This window comes from Gadus chalcogrammus, chromosome 16, assembly GCF_026213295.1.
Source record: "Gadus chalcogrammus isolate NIFS_2021 chromosome 16, NIFS_Gcha_1.0, whole genome shotgun sequence".
Classification (NCBI taxonomy): Eukaryota; Metazoa; Chordata; class Actinopteri; order Gadiformes; family Gadidae; genus Gadus; species Gadus chalcogrammus.
Genome location: NC_079427.1, coordinates 21,495,339 through 21,517,445, shown reverse-complemented (window position 1 = coordinate 21,517,445; position 22,107 = coordinate 21,495,339). Strand labels below are relative to the sequence as shown.

The following is a 22,107-nucleotide window of genomic DNA, read 5'->3' as shown; positions in this document are numbered from 1 at the left end:
TGTATCTATATGGGCACACACACACCAGACAGACGGTATAAATAAATATCTCTATATATATATATATATTTATACCATCTTGCACAACATAAGCTAGAGAGCGAGATATAGAGCTCATGTGGTGACAGACAGTATTTTTTTTATAAAATCCTTTCGTTTACCTTGACAGCTGTCAATTATACTTGGCAACGGTGAATTATCAAATATAATTCACCGCCGGAAGTTGTGAAGAGCAGTCTACAGCATTGAGAAGAGCCGTGTAATTATCCATAATAATGTAAGGTTTAGAAGTTAAATATTTGAAAGTTGTAGAATAAATTAATATAATTTATATTGGAGTTAATTTGCTAGAAATGTACTTACAATCAGTTAATCATTTATATATTTATGTTACACAATTATTACTTACATATTTAACACAGTCAGGATATTCTGTTGAATCTGCCTCTCTGATTCCCTCACGTTTACCTCTAAATTCTAGCTCCTGATTGGTTAGTTCAGTCACATGATGGGTCCGCACAAGGAAGTGTTTGAACGGCGATATTTTTTTTATCGCCGGATAAAAGTTATATATATATATATATATATATATATATATATATATATATATATATAACTTTTATCCGGCGATAAAAAAAAATCTATCTATCTCTCAAGGTGTTTCTATATATAGCTCATAGCTCAAGGTGTTTCTACATATATAGCTCATAGCTCATGGTGTTTTTACATATAGATATGTATAGCTCAAAGCTCTTGGGGATTCTACATATAGATATATATAGCTCATAGCTCTTGGTGTTTCTACATATATAGCTCATGGGGTTTCTACATTATATAGCTCATAGCTCAAGGTGTTTCTACATATATAGCTCATAGCTCATGGTGTTTCTACATATATAGCTCATAGCTCATGGTGTTTCTACATATATAGCTCATGGTGTTTCTACATACATAGCTCATGGTGTTTCTACATATATAGCTCATAGCTCATGGTGTTTCTACATATATAGCTCATTGCTCAAGGTGTTTCAACATAAATAGCTCATAGCTCAAGGTGTTTCTACATATATAGCTCATGGTGTTTCTACATACATAGCTCATGGTGTTTCTACATTATATAGCTCATAGCTCAAGGTGTTTCTACATATATAGCTCATAGCTCATGGTGTTTCTACATATATAGCTCATAGCTCATGGTGTTTCTACATATATAGCTCATGGTGTTTCTACATACATAGCTCATGGTGTTTCTACATATATAGCTCATAGCTCATGGTGTTTCTACATATATAGCTCATTGCTCAAGGTGTTTCTACATATATAGCTCATAGCTCATGGTGTTTCTACATATATAGCTCATAGCTCAAGGTGTTTCTACATATATAGCTCATAGTGTTTCTACATATATAGCTCATAGCTCATGGTGTTAACATGGGGCAGGGGCACTCACTGCATCCAGCTCCAGCAGTGCAGCCGTGATGTAGGCGGTCAGAGACACGTCGTCGCTCACCCCGCCCTGGGGGAACAGGATGGAATGAGCTCAGGCTGCACCAAAGCACGTAGTAAGCACAAGAAAAGAAAAGAACCACGCCTCCTTGACGGAGTGGGAAGTCGCTGGCACTATGGCGATGGAGGGAATGAGCCCTGAGTTTCTGGGCTCATTATTGTCACCTGACACTGAACCACTGGGGCACGGGTAGGGTACAGAGGTGTGGAGATAGGCCTGCTGAGCTCCAGCTGGACGCAAACACACATCCTCTAGGATACTTGGAAAGGAACAAATCTTAATGTCCTTCAGACAGTTTATGCCCGAAAATCGTCCCCATTAAAATACAGAAATACAGATACGCATGATTCACAAAGGTGACTATTTCTAGGTCGGAAATCTGGAATTCCGGATTTGATCTGAAAATCCCATCGCTTTTGACTTTTGATCTACTCAACTTGGAAAAGAAAAGTCCATTTTTATTTTCCTAGTACAGTTCTCATTTTTACTGACCCACAAACATCAGAACTGAAAAACAGTTGTCTACAAAGCAATGTGATATCAGACATCTGGCCCAGATGTCATTATGTCTGAGTTCCATCTCTACTGCTGTTAGCACTAGACATAATACCTTGCAGCAGAACTAGCCCCGAGGATACAAGTGTAACATTCTTCAGACTCACGGCTGTCAGGTATTTACATCTTCTTTGGACTAGATTTCAAAAGCATGTCTCTGTTATATATTCTAAGTGTGCATCATGAGTGACAATAAATTCCCAAATGCTATTTTACCACAGCTGGGAGGACAGGTACCACACCCTTCTAGCACGTCTTAGGGGAGCAACTGTTGGTCATACGAAGCACCTGAATACATTTGCTGCCGTATGGCTCCTTTGGCTTGATCCAAGTTACCTTCATGCCGTTGTGAAACAGTTTTCCAACTGATGTGATGCATCCATCTTGCCGCCGGTGGCTGAGCAGCCAGGTTCTGGAGTCCACGATTAGTTTGGGGTCGATGAAGATGTAGGGCTTGGCGCCGCCAAACGACTTCATCACAAAGGCAGTCAGCCTGGGACAGAGAATGAGGCACAATGCCACAAACGACACATTAAGAAGGTAATGGTAAGAGGGGTGGGGTTTCAATGCCCTTTTATGTTTCAGTGTGTAGGATCATGCAGAGACGCCTGGCTTCCAGCACCTCTACACCAACCTCTTTCCTGTTTTGCTACCATTGCACCTGACCATTATTGTGGCAGTCATTGCACTCCTACCCATCCCTGGAAGGAGGGTTCCCTCTTTCAACGTTCCCTCCCAGGGTGTCTTACCAGCTTATGAAGGGCCCTATATACGCACCTGAGCTGGTGGTACAATAGGGGCCTTTTAAGGGACTTTTCCTGTCTCTTCGAGGGGGGGGGGGGGGGGTCATAAAATATGCCCTGTACCAGAAGGAAACACATGTACATGGCGGGAAGACCCACCCGGTTACCATGCCAACTACGAAGAGAAGCCCCAGCTGACGTACTCACCAGGTGTTTCCAGACGCATCGCTCTTGCCAAAAGCACTGTAGGAGCCATCGTCATGCCGGTAGGTGAGCTCTCTCTGGTAGCCTGCACATGAATGCATAGGATGCACAGATTGTAGATTTGCATTTGATACATGCAAAAACATATCTAAATTATAATTTAATTTGTGATTCCTATGGCTGCTCTGCGCTCTGCCCAGTTGTTTTCTAAACTAGGTTCTTCTTTCTTAACCTCTTCATCAATAGGTCTCTTCCTCAGGTTTTTGCCCAAAAAGACAAACCCAAAGCAGTAGCAAGCAGTGGCTTTTGAGGCGATGTATGCTGGGGACCGCCCCCGGTCCCCCGATGTGTGTCCTAGCTGAGCCACTAGGGGGCTGTGTCACGTGACCTCGAAGCTGATGTGAATTCAGCTCACACACTCAGAGCTTTGAGCACCTCCCCTCTGAGTAAGGGAGCGTTGACATGGAGCGCATGGTGAGATCTGCTGAACACTGGCCCGACCACGAGCGTTTCAGAGTGGAGACCTTCTGGTGGGACTGTGTATGATGTTGGGTGATAATAGTGCTGTCTGGTGCTCTCTGCAGGCCTCACCGCTCTCCAGGAAGCGCGTGGCCCGCTCCTTGATGGCGTGTGTCAGCTGTGCGGTGCTGGTCAGGTAGTTGAGGATGTAGATGTTTGGGGCGAACAGGATCATGTTCTGCTCCCCGCAGCCGTACGGCATGGCCAGCAGTTTGTCCAGGTTCTTCATGGCCCGGCCCATCAGGTCCCCTGGCCAGCACACACACACACACACACACACACACACACACACACACACACACACACACACACACACACACACACACACACACACACACACACACACACACACACACACACACACACACACAATGGGAGATGTAACAAAATACGAAAAACAAATGTACCCTCTTCAAATATTTAAAAAAATATATATTTATTTGATTATAATTATTTTTAAATTGCTTTATTAACAATTTTCCATAATTCTATACTATGATTGCATTATTAAACATTTGTTGGATATCTTTAAGGTACTGACCCAACACAGAGAAAGAGGCCCTGGCAGAACCAGCCACAAACAGGTCTGGCAGCAGGAGAGAGATGTTCTTCTCTGCTGGCTTCTCTGCTGGGGAATAAAAAAACAAACTAATGAAGAGAGAAAATGGTACAAGGTACAATTGACTTCCATCAATCCATCGTCTACATCGTTTAAAATAAATTAGTAGGGAGCATTGTAAATTATCTAAAGAAATAATGATTTACTATTGTAAAAATGATTAATTATTGTAATAATGACACAAGTTACGGTAGACATTGTGTGTCTATTTGTACGGTTTTCATCCAGTCATTTATCTTTGTGGGGCGTGTCAAAAATTTACAAAATCATCCATTTTAAATGAACAGTTATCTGTAATCGGACAAATTCAAATCCACGCAATGATGAATACTTATGGATCGGTTTAAAACTCTCTGGATTGTCATGGTCTTCATATATTTAGAACTATATAAATCTAGAATAATATTATTGTTATTAACAGTCCTTTGAGCATTTAATAGATCAATGTTGGTAAAATGTAAAGGATAACATTGGTAGCCTTGCATTTAGAACTTATTCTATTTAACCCTTAGGTCTGGTGTGGGTTCTGTCTATATAATAATAATAATAATATATATCATTTTTAATATCTCAAGGAAAAACTGGAGATGGGCTAGCAATATTTGGGCTTGCTTCAAGCGATGATTCTCCCCCATATAAACAAGTTCACTTCCTTTGTCCCTTGTCAGTTGGTTGTATGTTTCATGGCCCTTGGTCATTGTGGTCTCTAGTTGCTATTTGTCATGCATTTGAACCTTATCCCTTTTGGTTCCTGCTGCCCTGCCAGCCTGGCCCTGCTTCAGGCTGCATGTGTTGTAGAATGACCCTGGACCTGTCTTGCCGCTGTAGTCCTTAACATAGAGTTGTTGACCCTTTTTCAGTGAGGAAACCCAAAGTAGGTTGAGTAAACAAATGGGAACCAACTGAGGGATGACTGACCTCCAGGACAGAGGACTGCATTGTGGGTAACAGCCACTGGGGTGCCTTCTGCCTGGAAGGGAGAAGAACGACACACTTTCACTATGATGATTAACATCTGCTTTATTCCTAGAATGCTAAAAACACAATTACGTCAACTCTAGTATACAACCACCATCATGTTGCTCTGGGGTCTCTATGGTCCTTCAGAACCGGCCCATTGAGTCCTCTAGCAGGGCTTTGACCTGATGGTTCACTGAACATTATCACTGCTTTCTGTGTGGGAACTTATCATCTAGGTTTAGCTTGAGCGTTTCAAGACCTTCATGATTAACACAGAAAATATAAGATTTAGGATTAACACAGCGCGACAACATGTTGGGACTTAAAGAGATGTTGGCTTTTCTTTTACACATGTGAGGACCCGTGTGGGGCAGAGTACGAGGTGGGCAACGTGTGTGTGTGCCATCCATGAGCGTGAACCTCACCTCCACCAGTAGTTTGCGTACCACTGTGTCCACCCGGCCCACCGTGGGCGGGGGCGCCACCTCGTTCCCACACAGTTGCTCCGTGTGCAGCGCCTCGGCCCGGACCTCCAGGGTCACCTCCCCTAAACACACACACACACACACACACACACACACACACACACACACACACACACACACACACACACACACACACACACACACACACACACACACACACACACACACACACACACACACACACACACACACACACACAATCGATTGACCTTTTTATTTGCCCCCTTGTCACTTGATTTGTGTTCACAAGGCTTTCTCCAGCCGTCTAAGACTTGACCCCCCCACACATCCACCTCATTAACATGACTGTAACATCCCTCCCCTCCTCAACATTACCAAAGCCCTCAAATCAAAACAAAGAGAGGTGTCTCTCACACCCCTCCCTCAGGGAGAGGTTTCTGGCTGTTTCGTCAGAGGGACTACCTGACTTGTTAGCGACGGTTAGCATTCTTCAAAGGAATGGTGTGTGTGTGTGTGTGTGTGTGTGTGTGTGTGTGTGTGTGTGTGTGTGTGTGTGTGTGTGTGTGTGTGTGTGTGTGTGTGTGTGTGTGTGTGTGTGTGTGTGTGTGTGATCACTGCTGATGTGGGATGGCAGGCCATCGCTGGTTCACTGACAGGAGAGGAGGTGGACCGTCTCTGGCAGCAGCACTGCCTCCACTTTTAGAATAGCCTCCTCACTACAGTGGAGTTAGAATGGCCTCCTCACTATAGTGGAGTTAGAATGGCCTCCTCACTATAGTGGAGTTAGAATGGCCTCCTCACTATAGTAGAGTTAGAGTAGCCTCCTCACTATAGTGGAGTTAGAATGCCCTCCTCACTATAGTAGAGTTAGAGTAGCCTCCTCACTATAGTAGAGTTAGAATGGCCTCCTCACTATAGTAGAGTTAGAATAGCCTCCTCACTATAGTAGAGTTAGAATGGCCTCCTCACTATAGTGGAGTTAGAATGGCCTCCTCACTATAGTAGAGTTAGAGTAGCTTCCTCACTATAGTAGACATGCTGCAGCAGATTGACTCAGTGGAGTCACCGCGGTTTCACATCTTTCAAAATGACAGTGGCAAAAAGTCAGGATTATCTCCATCGCCAACTGCTCTCCCTAGACACTTAAATCAGGCTCATGCTCCAGTACCAATATAATGCCCTCCTCAACAATATTAAAATCCAAAGCACTTTGTTAATCAGCTGCACAATGCGCGGAAAGATAGTCTACCATCATGATCAGGCTCAGTGAGAACTGCTATGTGAGAGTCCTCTCATCACAAAGACCAAAGTGCTATAGTGCTGTCGCTGCTCTACGCCCTTCAGTAGAATTAGTACACGGAAGTGATTTTTACAAATGTTATTGGTGACGGATGTTTAGTGAAGCCACGAGGGACGCTTGTGGTGCTTTGATCACCCAGACTGGGGATGTTCTTTAGAGACGCAATGGCAGATCCTTTACTGTGATTTACAATGTGCGAATGGGCCTGTGACGTTACAGTGAAGAAGACTTCTGACATTTACAGCGAGGAACGGAGCGCACTCAACTGAAATGGAGAGAAAATAAAAAGAGATTCATTTTAAGAGCGGCTGCCGCTACTCTTCTGGACTGGGATCAATTAATTGTATTATATTGATATGATTGTCCTTCCATGAAGGAGGAGAGTTTCCTGCGGTGTTAAGGGCATAAGGAGCAGGTCATTAGGTCCTACCAAGGGAGGAGGGGCTGACCTCCCACTGGAAAACCCTGCTCTCCTCTGCACACACACACATGGTGTACTGGCAGTCCGCACACTCTCTGAGGGAGAAGTGGGACGAGTTGCTCAGCTGGACCCTGACCTGCAGAGAGGGAGCGCAGAGTCAACACACATACTACATCATGCATCCTATACTACAAACTAGACTGCATCCTATACTAAAAACTAGACTGCATCCTATACTACAAACTAGACTGCATCCTATACCACAAACTAGACTGGATCCTATACTACAAACTAGACTGCATAATGCTATACTGCAAACTACACTGGATCCTATACTACAAACTAGACTGCATCCTATTCTACAAAGTAGACTGCATCCTATACTACAAACTAGACTACATAATGCTATACTGCATACTATACTACAAACTAGACTACATAATGCTAAACTGCATACTATACTACAAACTAGACTACATAATGCTATACTGCATACTATACTACAAACTAGACTACATAATGCTAAACTGCATACTATACTACAAACTAGACTACATAATGCTATACTGCATACTATACTACAAACTAGACTGCATCCTAAGCTACAAACTAGACTGCATCCTATACTACATAATGCTATACTGCATACTATACTACAAACTAGACTGCATAATGCTATACTGCATCCTATACTACAAACTAGACTGCATAATGCTATACTGCATACTATACAGTACTATGCAGTATAGTATTATAATATAGTCTAGTTTGTAGTATAGGATGCATTCTAGTTTGTAACCTAGACTGCATCCTATACTACAAACTAGACTACATAATACTATACTGCATACTACGCGGCATACTACAGTATACTACATACTATATCACATGCTACACAACTTAATACTATACTGCATACTATGCTACGTACTATACTACAAACTACACTACTTCCTATTCTTCATAATACTACACTACATGATACTATACACAATGCGTTGAAATTCTTGGATGCAAGAGGTGTAAAGAGGATCTCTTCCTTTCTGAGTAGCTTCTAATGAATGGAGAGCGTCCTCGTCTCCCCTCAGCCCACCGGGGGGCCGGGGGACACGCAGCACGGAGAGGCCCACCATGATGCAGCTAGGGAGGTAGTTGAAGACGGTGGCTCTGAGCGTGAACACCTCCCCTCGGACCACCGAGTAGGGCAGCGTCAGGCTGACGAAGAAGGGCTGGAAGGCCACCAGCGCCGTGTCCCGGGACAGGCCGAAGCCCAGGGAGGAGGAGGTACAGAAGGCCTGGGCCCGCCAGCTGGTGATGGTGTCAGGGAGCGTCTTCACCACGCTCACCGACCCGCTGTCTCTGCAGATGGAGAGGGTCACCACGTCAAATAGGGACCTCCAGTGTGTTAAGGGGGTGTGGTTGAGATTCAACCGCTCACTTAACCACCGTCATTAATCAGAAATGGCACAGCCATCAGCCAGAGATGACAATACACTGAGGATATCCTTTCAAGATGACTAGGCCGGCCTTGCCGACAGTATAAGGCCATATGTCCATTTAAGACGGCTCAAAGCTGATGGGAGTGCTCATGACCAATCAGGACATCTCTTCCCTGGTTGGTTGGGGGATCCCAGGCTCTTCTGAGGGGTGGGAGATGTTATTTTTACTGAAATGGTTTCAGTTCCATTTTAAATGAGATACTTGTAACACTTGCCAATTATCGTACTTCTGCAGACATCCTGCCCATTATTTCAATTTAGCAACATACTTCTCTAATTAGTGTAGCTTTAACCTGAAGAGTAGAGCACTAACCAAACGGGATCAGATCCCAGCACTAACCAAACAGGATCAGATCCCAGCACTAACCAAACGGGATCAGATCCCAGTACTGACCCAGCAGGGATCAGATCCCAGCACTAACCCAACAGGGATTAAATCCCAGCACTGACCCAGCAGATCCAGGTTTCAGGAGTAGAGCACTAACCCGACAGCGATCAGCTCCCAGATCCAGGTGTCAGGGAAGTAGCTTCTCACAGTTTCTATTTTTTCCCGTTTTTCTTTCATTTTCTGCAACGATGAGCCGGCAAGTCCCACTGACAAACAGAATGTGTCAGAGAACATTACATTGAGCAATATCCTTGAATGGAGGTGATTTATCAGGCATGTAAATTAGACATTGCTTAACATCCTCAAAGATCCGCCGATATCAAGGAACCTACCGTTATCATACATCATGTAATATACACGGCCCACACAGGTGGCTGGTTTCTTCACCTCAGAGTTGGTCACGAGTTTTATTCCAATTTCCTAAAAGTGTGAGTAAAAAAAAAAAGTGGAAAATGTTGTTTGTCAGTCATCGGCAGTTAGGAATTTAGAACGATACATAAATATTGTGGCAGACGGCAGGAAGGAGTGAGTGGAGTGGTATGTTTGGAGGAGAGGGGGTTACAACAAATTGTATCAATAAGAATATCGTTAACATCAGGGGTTGATTATGAGAGAGAGCGAGAGAGACTTTATTGATTACCTGGACCGTCTGACTACCCCCCTGTGTACAGACCGCTTTGTTTGAGGACCCTCCTGGTGACGGCCCCTGGATACGGATTACCCTTTTCCCCACCCTGGTGACAGTTATTTACCCTGTAAATAAATCACCCCTTTGAACTGCTCTGTGTGTTGTATGGTTTTATCTGTTCAACTTGGTGGCTTGGAAACCCCACACCCACTGGCCTGCTACAATATATAAATAACATTACAAAAGGGCAATTTACATGTCAACATGCATTAGGCATCATGGTCCAAATATTATATTTGACATAATTATTGATGTATTTCCACATGCCATCACTCATACCTTACTTTAAAAACACTGTAGACGTCGTCCTTCGCGGTGGATTCCTCCACCTCTTCCCAGGGCTGTGAGCAGCGATCCGGCTCACGGTCCTCCACTTGGTAGCTGAAGCCACTCAGCTTCTGCACAGGCAGCTGGTTGAACACCTTCAGATACCACGGATGAAAAGAGAGGAGCGTTGGGACTGAGCAGGTGCAGCAGTCTGACATGACGATGTGTGAGAGAGGCCTGTTCCCGAGTCCGAGGTGAACCGTGTTCAGTGGTCTTAAAGTGGGGCTCTCCAATGGAGGCCACGTAAGAGAAAGCCCTACTAAATAGATTTAGCTCAAAATTGTTATGCATATAATACTGGATTTTATTGTATTCAATGCATAGCCTTTTGAGATGTTTTTTTTTTAACAAAAAAATTATACTCTTCATTCATAGTTGGCTATGACACATTTCTTTTGAAATGTGTCATAGCCAACTATTGTTTTAGTCATGAATTTGTGTTTTTTTGTCATGTAAGCCTGGGCTACAATCCTGGGAGTGTTCAAATAAAATAAGCATATGTAGACCGGAAGTACGGATGTCTCCAAAACCTAAAAGGTGCGCCCCCACCCCGTTCTAACAAAATATATCTTAAACTTGGTTTTTGGGCACTATTCTTTGCCAATTGGACCCATAATGTCCGCCTGGAAAGTTTTTCTATATATTGAAAGTTTAAGTAAACCTGAAAAAATAAAATCATGGTAAAACTGGTAAACCCAAATTACCAAAAATTTGGGTCCCAGATTTATGGGATTATTTTCCAGATGATTGTGTTAAAAAGTTATCCAAAGATATATTTATGCAAATGAGACGCCTTTATTCAATCAATCTCAAATCCACAATTGTATTTATCATAGTTAGTTAACATATCACCGTATCCTTAAGGAAGTTTTCAGTACATTTTGCTCAAACATTGCATTAAGTGTTATATAACAATATCCTGTTAGCCTTAAGCAGTCTTAACAGTAGCCAACAGTCAGCTTCTTGTGCTGCTTAGTTCAGAAAAGTAAACAGTCGACAGACTGCTGTTCACTTTTGGATGTAAACCCCATGCTTTACGAAATGGGATTGCCCTAAAAGCCCTTTTGCATAGTACCGTATTTTTGCACTATAAGGCGCACCGGAGTATAAGCCGCAGCAGCTAAATTGAATGATGTGTACATATATAAGCCACACTGGACTATAAGCCGCAGGTGTTTTAATGTTTAATTACCATTAGGGCTGGCCCGAATGCCATTTTTCAGGCTTCGAATACTCGTTGGTTTTTCCGAGTGAATATTCGAATACTCGTTCCAGAAAAAAACACCATCAAAAACAACATTAATAATCCCTATATACTCCCTGGAACCGATTTTGACAGTATCTGCATATTTTGTTGAAGATTTAATAGCTTTTGAACGTTAATTAGTAAGCCTAAGTAGGTTGAAGTTCCTTCGTTTTTCCCCGTGAAAGCGAACAGCTGTTGTTCCGTTCCAAATCAGCTGTCCTCTGCCATCTCAGCCCTTACGGGAGCTTTTCAATTCATCCTGGAACGTGCATCTTCTCAGGGAATTTTTTACAATAAATCCATAACAAATACCGAATATTGATTGTCTTATGTGTCCATATTATATCCATTATATTGTCCGGGTATTACCAAGACGCTCACGATCTGCAGCAAGCCAGTCACAGTTGATTGGCGCGGCGCTGTACAGCGAACGAAAACAAACAACTAAGCTAAGGTTAGCTTTTCACTAAGTATGACTTTTCCTCCCGAGATCCTGCTAATGTTGTGTTATAAAGTAAAGGGAAACAAGATATCTATTCTTCCTCCACCTCTCTCGCTTCTCTGCTTGGTGTCGCTGACGCTTATAGTTTGCCTCCCTCGCTCTGGTAACGTCACGTACGTGAAAAAAAAAAACAAAGCTCCGAATACTGATTTAAGCTTTGAATACTAATTTTCCGAGTGGCCGTTAGCTGTAAAAATCCATAGATAAGCCGCACCGTTATATAAGCCGCAGAATCGAAAATGGGGAAAAAAGGCGCGGCCTATAGTCCGAAAATTCCGGTACCTTAAATAGAAAAAACAATATCTGACCCTTATTTATCAACCTTTGAGCTGGGTCATCACTGGTTGTCCTGGGATGGAGTCTATGTCTTTGGTAAGAGTGTGAGAACGTACATAAGAAGCGCTGAGCTCCTGATCCGGCTGCAGCAGAAGGATGCTCTGGTCCACCGCCCTGACGGAGCACAAGGATCCTGGCTGGCTCTCCAGGCGAAAGGAGGTCTCTCCTCCAGGCAGCTCTCGATCTGCTGAGAACTCCAGCTTCACCTGGAGATAGCAACACAAAAAAGGGTTGCAGTAACATGTATATAACATGTAACATGTATTAATGGCCATTCTGATCAGTTCCTATTGCTGTCTTTATGTATGCTCATTTAGAAACCACAACTTGCATTGTCATGTTAAACAATTTTCATTGGGTTTGGTCTTAGCATAACGTTACACTTTAAAGGGCACAGTAAAATCTCCATGAAATTCAATTTGACAAAAAGCTTTGTCAGCCATTTCAGATTGATGTTTAGCCTGTCACACCCTATTCTCGAAGCACTGGTCCACTGGGAAGTCCATGTTATCCGCCAACACCTCCCCACTTGGCATCAAAGTGTACACCACCACTTGGGCATATGGGCTGAGGGCAGCTTTTCCAAGCAGGGGGATGGATAGCACTCCTTTGTTGACTAGATCGGAGGGAAGGGGAAGAATAAGGCATGGACAGGCTAGTAGCAGCAATATAAAAAAGGTCTACTAAAGAAAAATGCAGAAAGCTTTGCAGTAATAATATTCCAAATGATAAATGATATGGCACATCCTTGATACATTCTTCTAAAATAGTTTTGAATTATTTGAAAGGCCAAAGTCTTAACAGCTTTAGAAAGGTTGTGTTTCATATGAGTGGTGCGGGGGTGTTGTTAAACGTTTCCATAACGCCCGTCACGCTATCAAGCAAGGGAGTGGAGCCAATAGGAGACGTCCTCTCTGGAATAGAAGCTTCATGAGTGGGACTTGCACATTAATTATTATTTTAATATCTATAGAAGGATATTTTACCGATTCCATCTTTTACAGCAACTGGAAGATGCCCGTGCCTCATTATTGCACCCTTGGACATCACCTAATCGAAAGAGGGAGGGAGAAAGCGCTAACACCAGAGATATATCTCCAAATTACAAGTTTTTTTATAAATAAAGCAAAGCGTTGAAGTGTTTGTGTAAAGTGTTTACAACGCTGACTCACGGTGTAGTAGAAGGGCAGTTCCTCCTGCCCCGGCCTAAGCTCCTCGCCCTGGATGATGTACTGGGCGCCCACCTGGGACTCCCCCTCACAGAGGCTCTTGTGGCCGTTGGCTGAGATCTTCACGAAGCTCTTGCTCTTAGAGTAGAACGGCCCCATGGTCAGTACTGCCGAGGGGTATGCAGGCAGGCGTTCCCCATGCACAAATGACTGCTGTTCTTCCTTGGGTCTAGAGCTTGCCTAAAGGAGGAGATATTACAACACATGTCAACTTTAAAATTAAAATAAAAGTTATTTAAATACAGAAAGCATTGAGTGTCCCCCTGGGAAAAATCTTCTGATTGAACAGCTTCTCTGGGAGGTCCACTGACAGGGCCTTGACCCCACAGAGGTGTTGGTGTTGGAGGTTACTGGCTCACCCAGCGGAAACCCAGGTGAACACGTGCAGAACATACAAAACCAGGATCCAGATGCTTTTGCACCCAGGACCTTCTTGCCGCAAGTCAACGATACAACATACAGACACAAGGACAAACCGTAAGAACCACGCTGTTCTTCCACAGGGAGGTGTCCAGGGAGAAAGAAGCCATGCCGTTGTCTTGGGTCAGAAGCGTGAGGTTGTACGACGCTGCGTTGACGTCCACGTATAGATATACCACCTCGTCCCCCACCGCCTTCCTGTCTATTCCAGTCAGCTTGACCTGGAACCCAAGGAAGGAAACGTACACACACACAAGTTTTTAATAGTTATAAAACAAGCAAAGATAAAAAAATATATATACACACTACATACATACTGTATATAGATATAGATTGAATTTGATGGCTCATGACAAATATCCATTACCTTGCCCTCGAATGGGATCCCTGGCTTATAGGCAGTATTATCTGCAACATTCTCAAATGTGAGTTCTCTGACATTAACGGAGAAGGGCGTTTGGCCACTGGCTTGAATGACCACCCCTACAAAATATACAGGCAACGGTCATTATTTGACACCAACACTGACAATGTCTCGTTTTGTCTGCAAAACAACTAATTCATTCATTCATAAACCTACCAGTGCCATACTCCTCCATTTCAGCCGTCACATCAAACATGTCCCGGTACATTTTTACTCTTGGGCCAAATGCTGATACCCTAATGAAGTGCGTTGCACAGCCTGTTCTGTCCGTCTGGGAGATAGAACGAAAAAGTGGTGCGAAGGTTAGCCAAAACCTTCTGAAACCAAATAGATCAAGATCTAGATCACATATAAGCAGCATAATATATATGAGGCAAATGACAAACAAGAGGAGTAATATTTCTATTCGAGTGATCATTTCTGTAAATGTTTGATTTACCTGACCCAAAATAACCCCAACACTACCCCATGCATTGGATGATATTTAAAAATGTCTAGAATAAGTCGGGTTCATGTAGGAAGTATTTACGAGTCACATAACTGCCAGTCAACCCCCTAGGCTGCAAGGTCTAGTTGCCACCTGCCTGCAGTTGTGATGTCACACAGATGTCTTCTTGTGGGACAGGATAACGCCGTACAAAATGGCCCTGGCCCTCTCTACAAACTTCCACCTTGATGGACCCAAGAACAGGCTTTCCATAGGTGTATCTGTCAGAAGGAGCGCCTCGCAAGGCATTGGTGGATTAACAGTGGGAGGAAGCAATGATGACCACAGGCATGATGGGACTGAAGGGCATTTTCCATGAATTCTGCATTGTGGACACTCACCTTCCACAAATTTGTATGGGGACTTCTTGTTGTAAAATATTTATGACATTAGGTAGTCTAATGTTGACGGCATATTTTGGCAAAACTGAAAGGACAAGACTAAGTATCATTTTCCAAGCATGAAAAACCTAATAAAATCCATCAGATTCAAAATGTTTCTAAAACAACATTTACGGTGTACCAGTACGTGTGTGCACGTGTGTGTGTATTTGTTGCAGTCGGGGGCAGACCGTATTCCTTGATGTCAAAGGAGCGAGAGGTGCTCTCTCCTTTCTCCGTCCAGGCGGTGATGGTGTAGGGTCCCTGGGCGGCCTCTGGACTCATGGGGTGAGAGAGGTCCAGGATGCCACTGACGGCGGCCCTATCCAGCCACTGCGCGATGCGGTTTCTGTTGGGGTCCTTGGCATCAAGTGAAAGACATGGAGACATGTACCAAATCACTGCGAATCAAGCAGGTATTGCTGTACTTACAGATGCAACTGATTATTTAAAACCCCCAAGATTACTCCATTTCCCTCCTATGCAAAGTCCATGTGATTTGCGGGGGTGTATAATACCTTTTTATTATCAATGGTTGGAATGAAAAATTGTAAAAATATATAAATATATACACCAAAATGTACAAAAATGTATTATGTACTACATTTGAAGAGTTCTTACCTGAAGCTCAACTGTTTTATACTGCAAATAAACGGGAAGGAGGTTTTTAGACATTTTATATTTATTTTCATAAATACATTTCTAGATTTGTATGTCCTTTTCATATTATTTGTATTTTCTATTCTTTACTCAAAGTATTTTCCTTCATATTATCTTGAGCTGAGTAATTATAATCAATAAAGACCTTTTTTTATATGACATATCAATAGGAAATCCTTCCATAATGACACCAAAAGAATAGTAGTATTGAAGGTAATGGAGAGCACCAGCAGCCCTAGAGGTCAGAGAGCTCAGCCTCCACTCCCCGTCTGGAGGGCGGCTGGGGTCAGTTTGACTGACAGGAACAATTCATGGCTCTCCAGTTTGATGAAGGATTGTAAATAAGAGGACATCACGTACCAGCTCATTGAAAGGGATGAAGCCAGCGTCCATGGAGACGATCCGGAACTGGACTACAAATAAATAAATTCAGGTGTATTCAAATATATATTCAAGTGTGGACATTCAGAATGTACATGAGTCAAAGGTGATCACAAACAATCAAAAGGACAGCCTTATTTTCAAATAAAACAAGAATCAAAACTAGAACAATTTGGTTTCAAGGAAACCAAACCCTCAGAGGTATTTCAGATGAAACCCCTCTACCCATAAGTGATATGGATCAATCCTAGTCCAAAGTTCCCCTTAAAAAGGTATTTCAGATGAAACATGATGTAGACGGTTACTAATGCCCCTTTTCCACCAACAGTACCAGCTCACCTCGCCATGACTTCGCGTGGCACAACTTGGTTTGGTTTCAGGCACGTTGTGTTTCCATCTAGAAAGTATCTCTTTAACGTGGGCGGGTCGTCATAGCACGCATGCACAAAACTGCGACATATGCGACCACGTGACACATTATCAGACAGGGTTATGCACAGAAGCGTCTCCACCTCTGTCACGGTCCACGGCGTGCTCTTGCGCGCTGATCCTGCCATGTTCAATAATCAATCACTATTTTTCACGCTGATGCTAGTATTTAAAGATGCCGGGTGTTGGTTGCCGGGTGTCGGGTGTCAGGCTAGGACGTCGCGCTCATCATTATTCGTCCAGTGGCGGAACTCTGGCCAATCAGTGGCCAGCAGCCTGTTTACGACACACCAAAGTATCAGACCAGCTCTCTTAGAAACTCGACGGAGGTGAGACTGAAAAAGTACCAGATACCAGGTAACTCATTTTGACGATTGAGACGCAAGGAAAGGCGGGCCGAGTCGTGGCAAGTTGAGCTGGTACCGTCAGTGGAAAAGGGGCATAAGCAATATGGAATTAATCCTGGTCCAAAGTTCCCCTTAAAGGTATTTCAGACTAAACATGATGTAGTGGGTCTCTAAGTGATATGGATTAATCCTGGTCCAAAGTTCCTGTTAAAGGCCTTTCAGATGAAACGTGATGTAGTGGGTTTCTAAGTGATGGATTAATCCTGGTCCAAAGATCCTAAATACACAACAGTTCTTATCATGCCCACCCCCCTCAGGTTGTTGTGGGTGGAGACGGTAAAAGGCTGAACAGCAACCACACACCATATGAAAGAATAAGAGTCTGCCAGAAGTGGTGAGGAGGCATTGTCTATGCATTGATGAAGGACGGGGACTAGCTCAAACAGACTGTTTGGTTTTCCTTTCAAAACAGCGAGAGAACACAAATATAATTTCCAGGTTCACGGATGCCCAAAAGCCTACGCTTTGATCCAACCTTTTTATTGCAGTAAACAAAAAATGCAGAGCAAAATTTGTGACTACTGAAATACAGTGTTTCCCTCTCCCTGTAGGCTGGAGGCTTGTGACCGGGTGAGCACATGTGTACCAGTCTGTCCAGGCTTGTAGAGCGGCTTGTCCGTCACGATCAGATGAAGGAAGGCTGGAGGGGCGATGAGGACCTTGGTCTCCTTGCTCATGACGGCACTCTCCCCCTGGATGGTCACATTGACCGTGGCCACCGTGCTGCTGGTCACAATGGGAACCTGCAACACCACCCGCCCCATCATCAAGGGCTCAACGTAGCTTTGAGGTACAACAACGATGCACTGAGATACATTCTGCTGACGGACGCCCCGACCCCGACACCAGTACCTGGACGCCGGCCCCATACAGGACTCATGTACTGGTACAACTTCACCCATATAACCACCACATACCACGTTACGCAACATGACGTAACATTGAAGAGCCAGGGAACCCCAAAAATGTTAGTTATCTATGCGTTAGTGCAGGGGTTCCCAAACTTTTCAACCCGTGACCCCCAAAATAACAGTGCCTGAGACTGGCGACCCCCACTATCCCCGGATTTAACTGAAAAAATAAGATAAAATGTGCGCACAGGCCATACGCACTAGGCTTATCCAAACACGGGCTTAACGACAACACAAAAGAACAGAGCAGCCCGTTATAATTTACTGTTTTATATAAAGCAGAATACCTCAGTCTAAATAATATCCATGTAACATGAGTGCACAGTATTGCTGTCATGTGCAAACTTAACTTTGAAAGATTACTTTAATTTCCATTTGAACATAAGAATATCTCAGTCAGGGTAATATCCACAAACTGTGCTCGGTATTTACCAACGTTTCATTTTGAAAAATCATCCAAAAATCATCAATGAGCTAGTTCAGAGAAAATGTACTGGTCCGCTTTGTGATTTTTACTTTGGAGCCGTAAAGTGACCTGACACCTGCAAATTATGCTATCGTTAATCTGTCGTAATCACCTCAGGAGGAAAATCTGTAGTTTTATTTTAACTACCATGTTTCATAATTTTAATTTTTTTTTCTAAATGTATGTGATTTATGGAAATCATTCCGCGACCCACCCATCGGCGTCCCTCGCCCCCCAGGGGGTCCCGACCCCCACTTTGGGAACCCCTGAAATGGTTACATTAGTGGTTAGTAGGGGTAGTAGGAGTAGTAGGGGGGGGGGGGGGGGGGCTCCAGACTACTGATGATAAATGGGACTTTTGATAAAACCCTGCTCCGTTGAAATTAGTTTAAATAATGAAGTAATTTGTTGGTATTTCTCTACTAGAGGAGCAGACCTGAAAGGTGGAGCAGCCGTAGTAATCCGTGGAAACCGTCTCCTCCAGGATGACGGTGCTCCCGGACTGCGCCTCCAGAGTCACCCTGAGGGCCAGCGGCTCCGGGGGGGAGAGGACGTGGGCGCACAGCGTCTCAGATGCCCCTCCGGTCACCCTGGAGCTCACAGTCACGGCGTAGATGCTGACGAGAGGAGGAGGAGCGGGGATCGTGATGTCTGTGGTCAATATTAACGGGATTTCTCTTCATTGATGCTCCCATCTGATTAATATTACAACTGATTGTTTACGTATGAAATATAACTATATTATTGGATATGTTCGTTTGCTTAGATGTTTTGGTCTTTGTATTAGTTGCACCAACTATTCTTGAGTCATTGTTATTTCTGTCTGGCCAACCTTTTACACCCTGGTATAACCAAAAGCATATCCCTTGGTGGACTTGATTGCAAGCATTGTAAAGGAAAAAACACTCAAATGCTTCCATGTACAAACATTCCTGTGTAATGGCAGATTGGTTCACCAGTACTAATGATGTGTTCAAAAACATTCCTGACAACCCTGATATTATTTTTCTGGCTAAAGATAGGAGGCAGGAGCTGTTGATGGAGGTAGGTTGCGTCTTTGACCTATATATGGACATAGCCTTTTATGACAAAATAACCAAATACCAGCCCATCAGTTCAAGGATCAGAGACCTAGGTTATGAATGCAAATTGATAGTATTAATCTTTGGCAGTTTGGGGCAAGTCCACAAACTCACAGTCAGTGGGCTTGGACTGGCAGGGCTCTCAAAAACCAGAGGTAAAAAACTGCCCAATTCTGTTCTATTTCAGCTACAATAGGCAGCCTTGCTGTGCGGCACAGGTGATGTTTCTTGTATCCTTGAGTATCAAAGCTTGTTATCTTATCATCTAATATTTTTATCCTTTCTCTGTACTTTCTCTGAATGTAATTTGGTGGATTCAAATAAATTATTCAAATGTGCGTGCGTGCGTGATGTACGCCAACCTGCTTGGGAGTGCACGATTGCATAACAGCATTTGGTGTTGTCCAAGTAGGGGCGGATCTACAGGGGGGGGCCCCACTTTAGAGCCTTGCAACCCCAGCTGCCCCCCTAACCTTTTGTTCTTAAAACTGTAGGCCTATTTGTAAAACAAATGAAACCGCCACTATGTCCACAAGCCTCTCAAAGTATTGAAACAAACTAGAAAATGAACCGAAGGTGAAGATTTGGAAATGTAATCTTAGGCCCATTCCCCTCAAACGTAACCCCTTGCAACAAAAACCGGTGTTGTAGTAGAAGTCTTGTAGGCAGTGGCGGTTGGTGATCAAAAATGTTGGTGGGTCACAGTAATAGACTGGGGGTCTATTACTTACAACTCTCCCCCCCCCCCTAAAAAAATAGATTTTAATAGATTTGATTTCCTGTATTCTGGTGCATTTTGGGGATGGCCGTATACCTATTTACCTACTATTCATTCAGATTCATAGCCTACATCCTGACTTGCAGGGCCTAGACAAGCTTACACTGCATATACAGACCTACTTTATGGCCATTCCACCAGCCATCGCTATTTGACCCATTCATTGTTGTTATTCTGATATTGAGAGAAATCATGATCACTGTCCTATAGCGTCCATTTTTTGAGTCTCAATGTCTGCTTGAAATGAAGTTGGAAATATGGGACAGTTGCTTCATTTTGTTTATATGCTATGTGGTAGAAATTAACCTTACATTTTATGTTAAACTATGATTATTATTAGGCCTACATATCATATACTTTAATAGTGGAAAACAGCTGATCACCTTTAGCCTAGATGTTATTTGCCATGTGGCACCAGTGAGAGAGTCCAGTCTACTCCCATTTTGATGTACTCTCTGAAGACAATGCTTACATTCACACGTGTGCATCATCTCTGTTTGTATAAGGATAATACATGTTCTAAGGTCACATTGGGATCCAGAAGACATGAGAATATGCTGACATCCACACAGTATGACCCAGAAAAACATTCTATGCACATCAATATTTGATGAAAGTCCAACTTTGTATTGTGTAAGGATTGGGGATATAAGGAGCTGTCCGGGATTCATTCAGGAGTGTGTATTCGCGAATACCATTCGGCTTTGTTGTCTCGTTTGCGGGTGGCAATAAACTCTCCATCTATACTTGACCTGGACTCCCCGATTCCTCTTGCTTATAGTTAGTTGAAGTGAATTAGATAAGTCGTTATTAGAAATCCCACCACAGCTACAGGCCGAAAGACTAAATTAATATGTAACTTACTTGCTCCTTTTAAGTGTAACATTGCTTGGGGAGTCCAATTCCTCCACTGAAAAGGGTGGAAAGTGCTTACAACTCTCTGCTAGTTAGCGATCCATCTCTTCTCTACATGTAGTAGCGCATGCTGCTGAGGCAAGTAGCCTATTTGATTGATTCGATGAATCGTCCAATCATGTGGTGATAACAAAAAATTGGCCTGGGGCGCACACTGGTGCGACCCGAGGGCGAATTTTCTTGCGCCAATGAAAAGCTGTCTCTGCTTGATAGACAGCAAAAAGTTAGCGAGCTTAGATTGACTTCAACGTGGCCGGCGGCCCTGACTTGGAGGAGGGCTTTATTTCGAATGACCAATAACAAGCCTAGCCTAAATCATTGACGTTCTTCAGACGCATTTAAATGGTTGCTGGCAGTGACAAGTATATCACACAATTAAACGATAAACGCTATGTATTTTTGTTGATTTATTTCGTATTGATAATAGTTGCTTAATAGTTGGCAGATATATTCAAGTGAATATTTCACGGAGGGGCGGCGCCCTAGCGGCTAGCGCTCTCTAGACCCACCGCCACTGCTTGTAGGCCTACGTTTAAGGATTCTTCCCACGTACTGTCGTCTCATGCCCCCTTGCCGAGACCCTTTGCCACCCCATGTCTGTTCCAGATCCGCCAGTGTTGCCCCGTAATGGATTTTGAAACGAAATATCTTATATCGCTACGTCTACGTGTGTTTCTAACGTTGCTGCATAAACCCAGATCAACGGACCTGCCAAGTGTGCATACTTACGTTTCGTTGAGGTGGGCGCGGGTTGGAGACCAGGCAAACGCTGTCCAAACCAGCACGCATAGCAGGATAGGTGCCATGATGCTGCTTTCTGCGGAACACACCAACCAAAGTGTGGCCACGGGAGGTCCAACTGCTCAGAGTATGAGGCA

The 22,107-nt window shown here is 43.6% G+C and overlaps 1 protein-coding gene across 2 annotated transcripts in view; it reads right to left on the bottom strand.

The window, feature by feature from the left end:
- LOC130406431 (alpha-2-macroglobulin-like protein 1) overlaps positions 1-22,107 on the bottom strand; it is a 27,945-nt gene extending 5,838 nt beyond the window's left edge. The window contains exons 1-27 of one of the 2 annotated variants that reach the window (XM_056612010.1): positions 21,959-22,107; positions 18,891-19,071; positions 17,664-17,820; positions 16,221-16,273; positions 15,822-15,842; positions 15,392-15,560; positions 15,162-15,246; positions 14,918-15,041; positions 14,490-14,604; positions 14,277-14,392; positions 13,966-14,130; positions 13,433-13,669; positions 13,247-13,310; positions 12,731-12,876; positions 12,317-12,466; positions 10,134-10,271; positions 9,494-9,581; positions 9,259-9,367; positions 8,405-8,633; positions 7,284-7,410; positions 5,533-5,654; positions 5,066-5,117; positions 4,070-4,156; positions 3,601-3,777; positions 3,013-3,094; positions 2,399-2,555; positions 1,451-1,516 (exon numbers count right to left, since the gene is read on the bottom strand). In XM_056612010.1, coding sequence (XP_056467985.1) covers positions 1,451-1,516; positions 2,399-2,555; positions 3,013-3,094; positions 3,601-3,777; positions 4,070-4,156; positions 5,066-5,117; positions 5,533-5,654; positions 7,284-7,410; positions 8,405-8,633; positions 9,259-9,367; positions 9,494-9,581; positions 10,134-10,271; positions 12,317-12,466; positions 12,731-12,876; positions 13,247-13,310; positions 13,433-13,669; positions 13,966-14,130; positions 14,277-14,392; positions 14,490-14,604; positions 14,918-15,041; positions 15,162-15,246; positions 15,392-15,560; positions 15,822-15,842; positions 16,221-16,273; positions 17,664-17,820; positions 18,891-19,071; positions 21,959-22,035 — 3,294 coding nt within the window. In that variant the 5' untranslated portion in view covers positions 22,036-22,107. The remainder of the gene's footprint in view (positions 1-1,450; positions 1,517-2,398; positions 2,556-3,012; positions 3,095-3,600; positions 3,778-4,069; positions 4,157-5,065; positions 5,118-5,532; positions 5,655-7,283; positions 7,411-8,404; positions 8,634-9,258; positions 9,368-9,493; positions 9,582-10,133; positions 10,272-12,316; positions 12,467-12,730; positions 12,877-13,246; positions 13,311-13,432; positions 13,670-13,965; positions 14,131-14,276; positions 14,393-14,489; positions 14,605-14,917; positions 15,042-15,161; positions 15,247-15,391; positions 15,561-15,821; positions 15,843-16,220; positions 16,274-17,663; positions 17,821-18,890; positions 19,072-21,958) is intronic. The other variant, XM_056612011.1, reaches the window with a different exon arrangement.